A 15302-nucleotide genomic window follows, 5' to 3' on the forward strand; every position below is an offset into this window, starting at 1 on the left:
AGCCGCAGGTTAAGATCTTCCCTGGTAAGCCACCTCGTGGGCTACACAGATTATTAGAAATGGGTTAGAACAATATGTAAGAGCTAGCTAATAAGAGGCTGGAACTAATGGGCCAAGCAGTGTTTAAAAGAATACAGTTTTGTGTAATTATTTCATGTAAAGCTAGCCGCGCGGGTGGCTGGGTGCCAGGAACGTAGCCCGCCGCGCACATTACAACACTGGAAAGATGGCTCAGCAGTTAAGAGCACTGGCTATTCTTCCAGAGTTCCTGAGTTCAAATCTCAGTAACCACATAGTGGCTCACAACCATCTATAATGAGACCTGGTGCCCCCATATGGCTGCAAGCGTGCATGCAAGTGTAACATAATAAGCAAATAAATCATTTTAAAAAAATTTGATTATATGCTAATGTAGCATACACAAAACTAGACTGTACTTGGAAAGAAGTACAGATCACACCTCCTTCCCTCGGGATGTGCAATATAACTTTTGAGGATGTCTGTATACGGACATTTGTGAGATCTGGCTGGTCTTCAGTTAGCACCCTCCAGATTCAGGCCTGGCAATCTGGGAGACTGTGCCTGCACCTGATTTTGTAAATTACACTGGATTAGAACAATTCGACAGTACAAATACTGTAAAAGATGTACTATATAAATACAAAATACTTGGACGTGTGTTTTTAAAATGAGACATACAGACCACAGAAATAAATCCGAACAGCAAACAGCAGCCCTGCCCTTTCCAGGATAACCTCTTCACTGAAAACAACTACACAGCTTTTTAAACTGAGAAAGAAATACTGACGTTTACCATCTCACTCCTCAGAAAGAAAACTGGGGTACCTGTATTTTCATCTGGAAGGACATATGCCAACTTAACAGAGGACTCCTGGGGAGCAGAATGGTTAGAAAGAGGGAAAGGAGACTCTTATGATGGTTTTATTGTAGAATCAATTCACAGTACCTTTCAACTTAGGCAAACTCTATGACAGAAGTAGGGAGAGGGAGAAGATGTGAATAGAAACTCATAAAAGTCAATTCCAATCTTAAGAGCAAGTTTGCCCACTGTCTTCCTCAGCGACCACTTGCCCCAGAGAGGGTACCCAGTGGGAAAAGTCACCTGCAGGTTCATCTGCCCACACTGTCCAGGAGCCTCTCTGCATCTGTGCATTTCTTCATACTGAGCTGTGGATTCTATGTTTAGAACAAGGTTTTCTCTACAATCTATTTACCTAGTACTCAAAGGAACAGAAGTCTCTCGCAGTGCTGGAGGAAAACCAGGAGTCCTGTACTTGCTGAGTCTCCGACACTGTCACCCCTGTGGATCCTCAAGCTACGTTTAAACACAATCACAATCTCACAGGCTTATGACACCTCCTGTCTTCCTAACACACGGCCCTTTCTGAGCTACGATATAGTTCTACTCCAATAATACATATAGTACTATTTTTGTGTTAATAAAAACAAATTTTTTTTACATCTTTAGTCTGCACTTTAATAAAAATGTAGATGCACATACCTGCTTGCCAGTGAAACCCTGGCAAATGACCTTCGTGTTTTTGTCAATATAGAGATGCTTCCGGGAAGCTGTGTAAGAGCTGTGTCGTATCCCATTCTGCTGCACTGAGAAGTGAAGAAAATAGGACACGTTACAATTTTCCAACACTTTTGAGCCATGAATGAAATTTAATGACCCAAATTTTCCAAAACTAAACTTCTAACACAAGAGCAATGCTGTGACCACTTCCTGAGACAGGTGCACACCAGACACAAACTAGAAAAGCAAACACAAGCGCCTATCCCTTGTGACGGAGAAACACAATCTTCTACTGCTTTCTGAACAGAGAAAGAAAAGCTGAAATTTGTAATTTTCATTCCCAAGGGAACCTGGGATTCAAATTTAAGGGTTTCAATTAAACTCTGAAATTATTCCTTATAATGTTTACCAAGTGCAGCACCCGACTCCGCCATGAGCCGCCGTACCCGTGAGCACCAGGGGAGCTGGGGCACCCTTGAGGAATGTAAGAGCTACCTTACCCCTCAAGAAGACCCATGCAGGAAAGGATAAGTCATGGGATAAATCTGCCTAAGATGCAACCCAAGATCACTTAGTTTGAGCCCTTCTGATGTAGGCTCAAACGCCTACAATTTCTAAAGTAGATGAGAAGAGAAATATGAAAACAAACCAACAAAAAGCCACATTCCTAAGTTATGTCTGGCAACCCACCTCAAGAGAGACTGAGAAACCTAAGTAGTTACTATAACCCACTCCTACTTCAAAAATCAGTCAAAGAGCACATGACTCACAATTAGGAGTTGCCTTCTAAACCTTCACAGAGACTCTTAGCCTGTCTTCTCTATAGCCCTCTTCAAAGCAGCCAGGTCGTCTTCCTAACTCAGAGGAGCCCATGAGAGCCAGAGCAAATCTATCTCCTCAGGTATTTCTCAGCGCCTTCCCCCACTTCTGAGCACTTTCCTACTTCCTAGTGTTCAGACCTCAAGTGCACAGCTGAAGAAGCACCTACTAGAAGGGGTGTCTGAAGAGCCAATCCTCCAGGGAAGAGACAGGCTCAGATGTCAGCCTGACCCTCTAGGGAAGAAGAGTTCTGCTTGTACACGGACAGCTGCACCGCATGTACAGACAGCAGCGCCAATGTACACAGTCAGTTATAATGCATCTACACAGACAGCTGCACCACAAGTACACAGACAGCTGCACTCATGTACACAGACAGCTGTGCCACATGTACACAGACAGCTGTATCGCATGTACACAGACAGCTGCACTCATGTACAGACAGCTGTGCCACATGTACACAGACAGCTGTACCACAAGTACACAGACAGCTGCACCACAAGTACACAGACAGCTGCACTCATGTACACAGACAGCTGTGCCACATGTACAGACAGCTGTATCGCATGTACACAGACAGCTGCACTCATGTACACAGACAGCTGTGCCACATGTACACAGACAGCTGTACCACATATACACAGACAGCTGCACTCATGTACACAGACAGCTGTACCACATGTACACAGACAGCTGTACCACATGTACGCAGACAGCAGCACTGCATGTACACAGACAACTGCACCGTATGTACATAGACAGATACAGCCCTGAACCAGACTGTGCTAAACACGGGGCCATGCTGCAGTCAAGTTCTGGCTCCCAGGGAACAGCCAAGAGATCCCACAACAGAGACTCGAGGCCTAAAAGGCCGATCCCACTGCACTGTGCAGCAGAGCCCAGGGATGCTACTCAGATCAACTTTGCCCTGAGTTCACAGACTTAGGCATAAAGGCCATAAACAAGAAATACCACTGATGACAGTCATAGAGGAACTTACAGTGAGATTCTGAACTTTACTATAGAGAAAACAAACACACTAAATTAAACAACAGGCAAGCCTGAAGGTGGCCATGATTAAACTGATGGTGAGAGCTATCAGGGCCACAACCTGGGCCATCTCCAGAGGCTCTAGCACTGGCCAGCATAGCCTTGGTACTGTTCCCAGGAGCAGCTGAGATCACTCCTAGGAACCAGACAGGCTTGGGCTAGTGTTCATGCTCTGTGGTCTCCAGCAGTGCAAACCAGGGCAATGCTTTTCATCTCCTTAGCCTTAGTGCTCTCATCTGTAAAAGGGCTAACAGCTGTGTACAGGGAGGGTGTGCTGCTACCATGGAATGAAGGCTGTATACAAGGCATCAAAGTGCCTGGTACTTTCCTGAAACCCTACATAGGCACAAAAGTAAAGCTTCCCCTAAAATAGTGGTTCTCAACTTGTGGGTCGCAACCCTTTCAGGGAAGTCAAATGACCCTTTCACAGGGGTTGCCTAAGACTACTAGAAAACACAGACATTTACATTACAATTTATAACAGTGGCAAAATTCCAGTTATGAAGTAGCAACAAAAAAAGTTCTATTGTTAAGGATCACTACAACATGAGGAACTGTATTAAAGGGTCACAGCATTAGGAAGGTTGAGAACCACTAGTCTAAAGAAAGAATATAAGGTTTGCACTTCAAAATCAATTAAACCCACCAAGAAATGCTATCTATGTACATTCTTTTAAAAAGGCAGACAGACGGACAGACAGACCGGTATTATCATCAGCGTGGGAGGTCAGAGAAGAGCTCTGGAGAGTCAGTTCTCTCCTTACTCCTTTACCTGGGTTCCACAGATGGCGCTCAGGTCATCAGACCTGTGTGGTAATCCATCTCCCTGGCCTGCCCTCGCGCACATTCTACACAAATAAACCTCTGTGACACAGACTGTGAAGCATTCACATAGAAATTGGGAATCTTTTCGTGGAACATTTGTATTTTTACATACAGATACTATTATGTCCTTCATTGGCTGATGTAAATACGTTTCTAAACCGCGTGTAGAACAGTGGCTGGGTACAGTATGTGTGGCTTCACTAATCATGACCTTACTAGCATTAGTATCCCTGCTGCAGAGTGAGCAGAGCAAACTGCTGTAAGAACCAGTGTGGCAGCTATCCACCAGGGGCTAAAGTTCTTGAGTACTTAAGACAAGACTCAAGTCCTACCCACAGAAGCCTCCTGGGTCTGTAAGAGAACCAAATCTTAGCAAAGAAGCACGAAACCAAGAAAGGACAAACTGAAATAAGTAAACTGCCAAAGGAAAAGGCCTGGGTGCTGAGGAAGATGCTTTCCACGGAGGAGATGGGTTTGTCAGTCCTATCTCATATAGGTAGCGGCTGTATTATAAAATGCCCGGGGCTATTAATGCTGCAATATAGAGCCAAAGAGCCCTGCCAGGTGGGACTAAGCAGGGCCTTTTGTGACCAGGGCATCCCTACTCAATAACCTGATTGCTTATGAAAATACTCTTCAACTCAACCCTGAAAACTATGTTCCTGTTCCTTCTTTACTGGTATGTCTGAATTCATGAATTCAACAGGGGTAAACTTTAACTGTACTGGCCCACTTGCTGCTGATTTAACAAAGTGACTTTGAACAAAGTAACTAATTACAATGAAAACCAGTTTGTTCAGCTCACACTTTAAGCAGTGGTTCTGAGTGTAACCCCTTTGGGGTGGGGGGGTTTTCTTTTAAAAGAAAAGAAAGTGGTTCTGAGTGTAAACCCTTTGGGATCTCATACCAGATATCCTACATAACAAATATTTACACTACAATTCATAACAATAGAAAAATCAGTTATGAAGTGCCATAAGCCCCAATAATATTATGATTAGGAGCTGAGAACCACTACTTCAGAGCAGCCTCACCTGCTCAGCCGCTGGTAACTAGAACATGGTGGAAGGGCGGCAAGGGAATAATAAATGCCCAGGGGCTGGCTAAGCACGTGGGCAGCCATGCACAGCAGCTCACTCAGGAGTAACCCAGACTAGCGGAAATCTCTTCTAGGCACCATGATTGCAGTGACCTAACCACCTTCCAGATCTCACCACATCGGAGACACCTGGCATGAGAACTCTTGGGGGACACTCAAGCATGTCCTAAACATAGCATTAACCATATACAAAATACAAGTTACAGTGGTCCACACATGAGGAGACCATGTTGTGTGACAAAACTTTCCCAGGGAGACACAACTCACACATGTACTTAACCCAGATAGAGAGCCCAGGGCAGACTAAAATAGAAATACCAACAAAATGCACCTGGGTGAACCAATGAGTTTTACTGGGGTTACTTTCAGGAATATGGGTGAGGGGTTACCGACAGGACTGGAAATGACTCAAAGACAGCTGTGCCACCAAAGCCTGGTGGCAGCATGGGAGACAGCTCACAGAGCTGGGAACCCGGAGTGCACTACACAGCCGGTAGGCGGCTCAGCGGGCTGGAGTGTCCTTTCCTGGTGCCACGGTTGGTCTAAACCTCTTCTGGGCAGGTTGCCTGCTTTCTGCTTTTTCCCAGAAGCCAGCCTGCTCTCTGAGAGTCTCTGTGGCCTTGCTGTCTGACCGTCTTTGTAGCCTGGCTTCCTTCTGATGGAGGGGGAGGCTCAGCTTTTATTGTTTAGCCTGAGAGGAAGGAGCCTCCTGAAGTTGGTCAGTTTTAGGGCCTTCCGGAAGCTATTTTGAGTTGTTTACCTTCCTGCTTAAGGAGCTTTCCAGCAGGATGGCATTTTAACGCAGAGGAAGGTTACACAACAGACCTACAATGCATGGGAGCACCTCAGCACCCACTTACCCCAAATCCCTAAGACAAAGCTCTGTATTCACTATCTTAATGACACATCCGATACTACTGTCTTAGTTGATCAAAGCACCATGTTTCATAAAATTTAAAACACTCCTCATGTTTTAAGAACAAAGTGTAAACAGAAGGATATAATGTGTTCGATGTTTTATAATGTATCAACAATGAGAAGACATTCCAATTTTATGAATGTTATAAAGTAAAAATCAATAAATGGGTCTAACACGATAAAATATCTGCCAAGTGGCAAACTCAAATTATTCTCCTATATCTAGGAGAAATCATTTTAAACTTCAGTGTTGCCGTAAAGAAACTAAGAGGCCGGAAAATCAAGTTACTTTTCTCAAGGCTACATCAAGGAAGGCATTTGCATACAGGCTTCTATTTCTGAAATAAAGGCTGAGTTCTTAGACACAAACAGCAGTAGAGACTAGAAACGGTAATATCAACTGTTGAGTATCTCTTATTCCACACACTTCCAAATGCTTTTGTGACTCTACAAACAGCCTGTGTAACTTGCTAAAGATATAAGAAAGGCAAGTAGCTCCTGTAAGCAGGTCACTGAGCGTGCCGAAATCCTGCTTCTAACAAGAAGGATCAAGCGTTCCAAGGCACACTGCACAGTGCCAGCAGAGCTGGATTCTGAGATTCCTTGGACACTACCTGGGAAATTCTCGGCATATGTTTCCTCACTGGCCAAACAAAACATTAGAACTAAGCAGATTGTAAAGTCTACTTTCTGACACCAATACCGTAATTCTAAGGACCAAAATATTACCTGCTCTTACTAACTATTCTGAAAATATGATACTCCCAACTGATACTTTAAAAGATCCTACCACACTTTAGGTTTCTTTTAAAACTTCATTTCAGCCTCAGTGGTGTTTATAAACTCTTACACATTCTCATCAGAAATGATTGTCACTTCCCATTTATCCATCCTCCCTACAGCAACAGGATTCTTACCCTTCTTCCATGAGCCGTAAGAGTGTAGGATGGGCAGCTGAGCATTTCTCAATTGTCCTCCAACAGGGCCTGTAGCACCAAAGTCTGCTTGCCTTTTTATCTTTTTTAACTTAAACCAACATTGCGAAACTTGGGACCTCAACACATAAAGTGGCAACAGCTAACATTTAAGGGTGGGAGGTGGGATTCCTTATCATCTCTAGTTATTTTAACCTAACTAATTTGTGACTTTCTAGAAGAAGAAGAAAAGGAGGAGGGGGGAGGGGGGAAGGAGGAGGAAGAGGAGGAGAAGAGGGAGGAGGAAGAGGAGGAGGAGGAGGAGGAGGAGGAGGAGGAGGAGGAGGAGGAGGAGGCTGCAGCTTGTAAGGCAATGTGGCCACTTCAGGGGCCTGGGAATATGGCTGGTGTGAGAGGATTTGAGGTCTGCCAACTCAGAAGTTTTTAACCGTTAAACACAGTCATTGGCAACCTTAGTACTAATACAAAAACACCCTGGTTTAGGTCTTAGACCCGTCAGAGCTCTAATAACATAACTCAGATCCAAGACAACTCCAGCAACAGAAAGCTAAGTAGATTTTAGGCTTTCAGTCTTGGGAGTCTAAGAAGAAAGCCCTTTGGGGTGAGGATTGCCAAGTTTTGTTTAAAAAACAAACTTAAGGAACCAGATCATCTAGACATTCTTCTAGAGACGCTTCCGTTAAGACAGCAGACCTTCTGGATGGAGGCCTGGCTGTTTTAGAGCCTTGGACCAGCAAGACCTCAGGAGAGAACACCAGTGTGTAGGTGAGCACATTCTGCTGGGCAGTCCCATTGACCAGACTAAAGTGTACATCTGGTCTTTCACATCTTAACCCACAAACGATTCCAATTAAGTTGGATTAGCCCCATACCCAACACACTAGTGTTCAAACCCTCCCGACAACAGCAATTATACTGGTACAAATCCCTCCTTTCCTTCTATCTAGAACACATTCTGTATCCTTTTAATCGTTCAAGAAAGAGCTCCAGAAAACTTACCCCAAATAAACTCAACTCTTTCCTATTTGGCAAAGCCTTTGTCCTCTAACGATTTGGCAATGAAGTACAGCTACTGTGTGCACACTTATCCTTGAACACTTTTAGGATACTCAAGAAAGGAACTGAATCTCACTATCGGGTGCAAGAAGAAGCAGAAACGAAGTGTAAACAAGGACTAGAGGGGAAAGGCTTGCTGTTCACAGGTTGTCATCTGACTCACTGATTCTGTACAATGAAACCAAATCACTCCAGTTTTTACCATCTCTTAAATCTGGATGTATCGGACAACCAATGGCTCATCACAATTTTAACTGGCAATCATTTCTCCTGTTAGTAACAGGCAGGACACAGCTGCATTTCACAAACCACGTTCTCTCGGATTCATTGCAATATGCTCCTATTTTCATGTGACTGGAAACATTACTTGAGAAGTCTTTTCGTTTGGATGATTGGTTTTATTTATTTATTTATTTATTTATTTATTTATTAAAGATTTCTGTCTCTTCCCTGCCACCGCCTCCCATTTCCCTCCCCCTCCCCCAATCAAGTCCCCCTCCCTCCTCAGCCCAAAGAGCAATCAGGGTTCCCTGCCCTGTGGGAAGTCCAAGGACCACCCACCTCCATCCAGGTCTAGTAAGGTGAGCATCCAAACTGCCTAGGCTCCCACAAAGCAAATGGATGAAGAAAGTATGGAATATATACATATTAAGAGTACTACTTAGCAGTAAAAAACAAGGACTTTTTGAAGTTTGCAGGGAAATGGATGGAAATAGAAAACACTATCCTGAGTGAGGTAAGCCAGACCCAAAAAGAAGAACATGGGATGTACTCACTCATATTTGGTTTCTAGCAATAAATAAAGGACATTGAGCCTATAATTCGTGATCCTAGAGAAGCTAAATAAGAAGGAGAACCCAAAGAAAAACATATAGTCATCCTCCTGAATATTAACCTTCATCAGGCGATGAAAGGAGAAAGAGACAGAGACCCACATTGGAGCACCGGATGGATGATTGGTTTTTGTCTGTTTTGTTTTCTAGACAGGGTTACTCTGTGTAACAGCTCTGACTGTCTTGGCACTCTGTAGATCAGGCTGGCCTCAAACTCGCAAAGATCCACCTGCCTCTGCCTCCAGGGTGGGATTACAAGCGTGAATCATCACACCCGGTGAGAAATCGTTTTTTAAAACGACTATTATACAAGCATGAATGGATTAGCGAGACGACAAACAGGACGTGAACGATTGCAAGGTTGTCCTGACATACTTAACACAGAGACTTTGGACGCAGCAATAATTTTCAAGAGTCAGCATTACTGAAAAGCAGCAACCCTGGGAGATTAGTTCTCAGATACTGTGGTGTTCATAGAGCCTAGCTAGCAATTACAGGTGAAAAACACATTGGTGGCGAAAGTGCCTGCCAACCCTAGCTTCTATGCACCCACAGGGTCATGCAAACTATGGTCGCTGAAACCCCCCTTTCCGTTGGCCCTACCACACAACGGGCCAGTTAACCCCAAGTTGGTACAGGCGATAGCCTCTTCAACCCTAGCGCTCACTCTCCCAGCAGAGTTCATCCCGGACCTCTTCTTCACCCTTGGCTCCAAGGAAGGGCCAGCCTAGACGCCACCTCCACCCCGCCACTTGCCACCGGAGAAGCTAGAATATGTTCCCGGGTCTGCAGGACACCCTATCCAGAATCTGGCCTCGACCGATCCACGGCCCAATCGGACAAAGTCCCCGCCACCCCCGAGAGCTGCCACTGGGGTCTGGCCCCGTGGTTCCCTCGGCCCTCCCGAGGGCCCGCCTGGAAGAGCCCTGCTACCGCCTGAGGCAGGACGTGGAGCCCGAGAACTGCGGAAAGCTGCAGTGCGAAAGCTGCAGGAGAGAGTGCCGGCACGACTCACGGAGGAAGGTGCGCGACAGCAGGCGGGCTGCTGCGAGGCCGTTGCTGCCAGACACCATGATCGCGGTAGCAGCTGCAGCAGCTAGGGCTGCGGTCATCCCCCAATGACACTCCCAGGCCCCCGGAACCTAGCTAGCAAACCGCTTTGCTCGCCGAGAAAGGTGTCCAGAATAGTAGCCTGAATAAATTTGCTCTCCTCTCGGACACCGATAGTCACAGAAGGGAAAGAAAAAGAAGAATGCGGTTGGAAAAGCAGATAATAGTTCAGTTTCTCTCGAAATTTGGGTTTAGGTAACCGTAAGCATAACGGCAACGTTGAGGACACCCCATGCGAGGCCCGGTCGGCGCGTGGGATTGTGGGAAATGTATTTTTTGGGTTGGCGGCATGCGGAAAGGGAAGCGGTAGGATGTTCTGGCGTGGGCACCGAACGACCACAGGGACAGGAAAGCACCACCACAATGCCATGTCCCAAACCGTGGACCTACACCTCGGTTTTCCTCGACGATTACAGAGGAGATAATACCTCCCATGCCTTTCTTGTAAGAATCCGAAAATTAATCCTGGTAATAGAGGCCGATTGCGCGCTCACTAGTGGCCGGGGAAGAGAGAACGAAAGGAGACTAAAGACTTAAAGCTCCTTTAGCTGAGAGTTTCCTGAAGCAGGAATCTCTTAGTTCAACAAACCGACTCCCTACCTTTGCCTAGTGTTAAATGTTAAAAATCCCGAGGACTGCAATTCGAGATAAAATTGTGAATTTTGCCCCACTGGGAAAAAACTATTCACTCCACTTTCAAAAAAACCTTAGTAAGACCTAGAGCCAAAACACAAGGATTTCCTACGTAGCACCGCGTTCCTGAAGTTCACTATCATTATCATTAATAAAGCTATTCTAGTTCACTAAGAACGTCATTGTAATTTGCACTAATCTCTGGCTGCGCATGCCTACAAGCCCCTTCCTTGTCTTGTAAATCCTGCCCTTGAGATGAAGTTAAACATTATCATTGCTTTCCAAATAAGTTCAGTATGAAGACTAATTTTAAATAGCAAAATTTTCACTGCGACTTTACTTAATAATTTAAAATTTTGCTTCATTTAGTTAACAATGTATATTTTAAAATATTCATTTTTGTATATAGGTATATATGCATAAATTACATAAAAATCGCTGATTTTTTTTTTAGAACATCATGTATGAGCATTGCATCTACATCACTCTGGCCCTCCCCCAGCCCTCAAATTCCCCCAGTATTACCCCTCCCAAAGTCATGACCTCATTCATTACTATTGCTACATACATAAGTGTATAATTACATGGCCCTACTGAGTCCATTTAGCATTGCTGATATGCACATGTGTCCAAGGCTGACCACTTGGGATTGGATAACCATGCAGGAGCATATCCCTGAAGAAAATAAAGCTTCCTTTCTTAGCAGCCATTAGGCAACCATTGTAGCTCTTCATCTAAGGGTGGGACCTTGACTTTAATAAATCTGAATTTCCATGAAGGCACCGATTTTAGTTTATTTTGTACACTGAGGTATGCATCCCTAGCACCTAGAGCAATTCCTCACACATGCACATGGAAAAGTTTATTGTGTACTGTTATAGAAGGAAAATAGTGTGCACATTATTTATTGACTCCACAACGTTTGAGGGACCTAAAGATACGTCAAGCCCATGTAAGAACTATGCCACACCACAGTTCTGTACTTCATAATGGGGAGGGAGCAGTACACAAGACAGTGACTATAATACTCTTTATACGTAGACTGAGTGTTGGAATCATAAGTGGATTCATAGTCTAGATCTGCCCCTGGGATTCTGGTTTTCTCAGTGAGACCGGGATCAAATTCCCATCTCATAAGAATGTAAGTGGTAAGTATAGTACAACAAGCTCTCGGGACTGGTAAGCACGCAACAGGTGGAAGTAAGTTCTTACTAAGGATATGATTGTAGCATGATGCTCCAAGCGCGGTCACTGGTGTGAACAGGCGTTTGTAGAACAGGACAGTCCCATTTGTCTCAGAACTTTGACTGAAGTCCTAAAACTTAGGGCCACAGGCTACTTGAGGTATTGCCATAGCCAACTAGGGCTATCCTGGAGCCTCCTCTCTACAGAGTTAATAAGTGCCCAAGCTTGTCTTTGAATTCCCACTCTCGTGGCAGAGCCCACGCAAGTGGGAACAAAAGACTAGAATTCACTGATGGAAGGGACTGATTCTACTGTGTCTTGGGCTTAGTGTTTCCATTTCTTCCTCTCCCAGCCAAGCTGATGAGAGAAGGCCTTCACCTAAAGATTAGCACTGAATTTCAGGCTGCATTTGTACAAAGCTGCGGGAACTCAAGAGCCCTCTTCGGCTCTTGATCTAAAAAAACCTGGGGAAAGCTGAATTTGAAGAATGTGATGGCTGTTCTTGTTTGTCAACTGGACTACATCTGGAATTACCCTGGTGGCTAGGTGCACCTGTAAAGAGCTTTTTCCTCATTAAATCACATGAAATAGAAAGACCCACTGTTAATCTGGATCTTTTGAGGTGGGACAACATACCTTTAATCTGGGCCATCCTTACTGTGGCAGCATGTATAAAGGACACGGAAGATGGAAGCCTGTTCTCTTTGCCTGCTTGCTCCTGCTTTTACTGGCAAGTCCATTCCTTCATTGGCATTTAAGCCAACTTCTTAAGGATTCTGGCATACAATAAAGACCACCTGCGACACCCAGCCTTGTGGACTAAGTAACTACTGGATTCTGAGCCTTCTGTTAATGAATAAATGTGTGTATGCATGTGTATATGTATACATAATATACATATACAAAATGTATGTGTGTGCATGTATTCTATCAGTTCTGTTCCTCTAGAGCAGTGGTTCTCAACCTTCCTAATGCTGTGACCCTTTAATACAGTTTTTCATGTTGTGGTGACCACTAACCATAAAACTATTTGTTTATCCTTCATAATTCTACTGGTATAAATCATAATGTAAAAATATGATATTGCCAATGATCTTAAGTGACCCCTGTGAAAGGATTGACAGACCCCACCCCCAAGAGGTCGTGGCCCACAGGTTGAGAACCACTGCTGTAGCGAGCCCTGACTGAGAAGTGGTTCTACACCTTCCGAAGTCTAATGATGAATTTTTGAAGTATCAGGAGGAGGCATTCCAACTTGCCAATGCCTACTGTTACTGAAGCCTCTCTCTTAGAAGCTCCGAAAGTATTGAAAACCTATGATGTGAACTATTTGGCAAACTATGACAAATACATTTGCTTAGCCCGATTCACCAAATGTGAGAGGCAATGGATTTAGTAACTGTATATAAAACAATTTGTGGGAAAAATTGGGAAAAATGGTGCTGCTGATTGGTTACTTCTAGCATCTCTGGATAAACTGGGAAAGAAAAATAATGCACTCTGTAATAAAAAAAATTAACCAACTTCTAGCATCTCATAATACAGTGAAGGACAATGAATTCGGTGATAAAATTAACCGACTCCAGATGCAGATAAACAGCCTAAAGGTTTCTAAGTGTGCCCTAAAAGAGGATCTTCTCTCTAGCAGCCACAGAGCTCAAAATATCAAAAATCAATCCAAAACCCTCATTATAAGACTGGCTGAATTACAGCAAAAATTCAAGTCCAAGGCTGGGAGGTCTCTGTGGTTAACTGAGGGAATTAGTTGGTAAAGAACAGGGTCCTGTAACTTGGAATGGGGATGTGTGGGAGGGCCCCACCGAAGCTGAGAACTTTGAACCCTCAGGTGCTTAAGGGTTTATGTCCCCTGAAGTCTCTCTACCCCTCGTAGAAGATGTATTCACACCCCATCCCCTGAAATGTTGCCTTTTCTGCCTTTATTGTCTGCTAAGCCAGCAGTGACATTCTCTGAAGGAAATGCCAGGCAAGACAATATTGATGCCCCTCATGGCCCACCAATAGTTAGCTGTCTCTAGACCTATATATAACCAGGCTAAGACATCACCTAGAAGAGAGATAGAAAGTGTAGGCCATGAGGAGGTGCACCACACACACCCCTCCCCCCACCCCCACCCCCACCCCCAGCATTTAGCTGAGGCTGCTAATTAGGTGAGCCAAAAGGGGGCTTTGGGTTGCTGGATTTCAGTACTTTAAAAGCTGGACCTTGGTAGTCAGCCTCAGGAGGAGAGATTGGCCAAATATGGAAAAGGACCTTAGGGGCTAGGTTTAGGAATGTAATCTAAAGATTTCTGGTAAGGCAGAAGGAACTGGGGAGAAGGGCAAGGCCTGCCAGAACCATGCTCAAGTAGGCTAGTGCCCCTTCAACAGGTGAATGTCTTCAGCTTGTCCACTGTGTGCATTCTGATGGCTACACTGATAGGAAATATTACAACATTATATATTTTAATATACTTATATATACATATGTTTGTAATTTGTAGGAACTGTCAGTGTAATTGATATAAAGTAATTTAAGTTAGTAGATTTAAAGTACAGAAACCAACTTTCAATGGATAACAAAATAAAAATGTAACTTCACTCACATGTCAGGCGTGAATGTTGAACGTCTCTAATTATAGAAGTTGGGAAACTGAGGCAGAAAGCTTATGAGTTTAAGAGCAGCCTAAGCTACAAAGGAAGAACCCCTATATCTCTGCCTATCTCTACACACATACACACACATACACACCCCTCCAGTCACTGAAGAACAAAATGTTTGAGCTACTAAACTAAGGTTTAAAAAGAGGCTACAGCTGGCCCGGCTGCTGCATCCTGGAACCCCAGTGAGCACAAGGGTAGAGTGGAAAGTGAGGTCCGGAAAGCCTTGTACAAAGCCTCACAAAATGAGCATATGAAAAAGTTGGCAAGGAGAACGGCTGGAGCACACACACCCAAGACCAACTAAAACTGGCTCAAACCGCTGGCACTTGTGCAGAGGCACCCAGAGGGGATGAAGGTGACCTGTGGCTCACTGTGATACTAAAATACACAAACCTAGTGGAAATTTAAGTGGCTAATGAGACATGTGATGAGTGAAATTACATGTAGAACTACATATAACTGACAGAGCATGCTCAGAAAACTCCACACTGCAAACAAGCTCCAAAGTTCAAGATAGGTAACATAAAAGCCCAGTCCTTTGTGTGGCAGAGCCATTAAAGCAAGTGAACTCACTCTCTTGGCCCGTTTCTTCTCTCGCGATGCACAACCTTTCTTTGTTTTCTTGTTTGTTTGTTTTT

The 15302-nt window shown here is 44.3% G+C and overlaps 1 protein-coding gene across 1 annotated transcript in view; it reads right to left on the bottom strand.

Annotated features, from left to right (window-relative positions):
• Suclg1 (succinate-CoA ligase GDP/ADP-forming subunit alpha) overlaps positions 1-10249 on the bottom strand; it is a 29803-nt gene extending 19554 nt beyond the window's left edge. Inside the window, exons 1-2 of the mRNA XM_050130241.1 lie at positions 10091-10249; positions 1523-1626 (exon numbers count right to left, since the gene is read on the bottom strand). Of these exons, the coding sequence (XP_049986198.1) occupies positions 1523-1626; positions 10091-10187 (201 nt within the window). The 5' untranslated portion in view covers positions 10188-10249. The remainder of the gene's footprint in view (positions 1-1522; positions 1627-10090) is intronic.
• Positions 10250-15302: the final 5053 nt, after the last annotated feature.

Source organism: Alexandromys fortis, unplaced genomic scaffold (genome assembly GCF_014885135.2).
Source record: "Alexandromys fortis isolate MF-2015 unplaced genomic scaffold, M_Fortis_MF-2015_v1.1 scaffold_336, whole genome shotgun sequence".
NCBI lineage: Eukaryota > Metazoa > Chordata > Mammalia > Rodentia > Cricetidae > Alexandromys > Alexandromys fortis.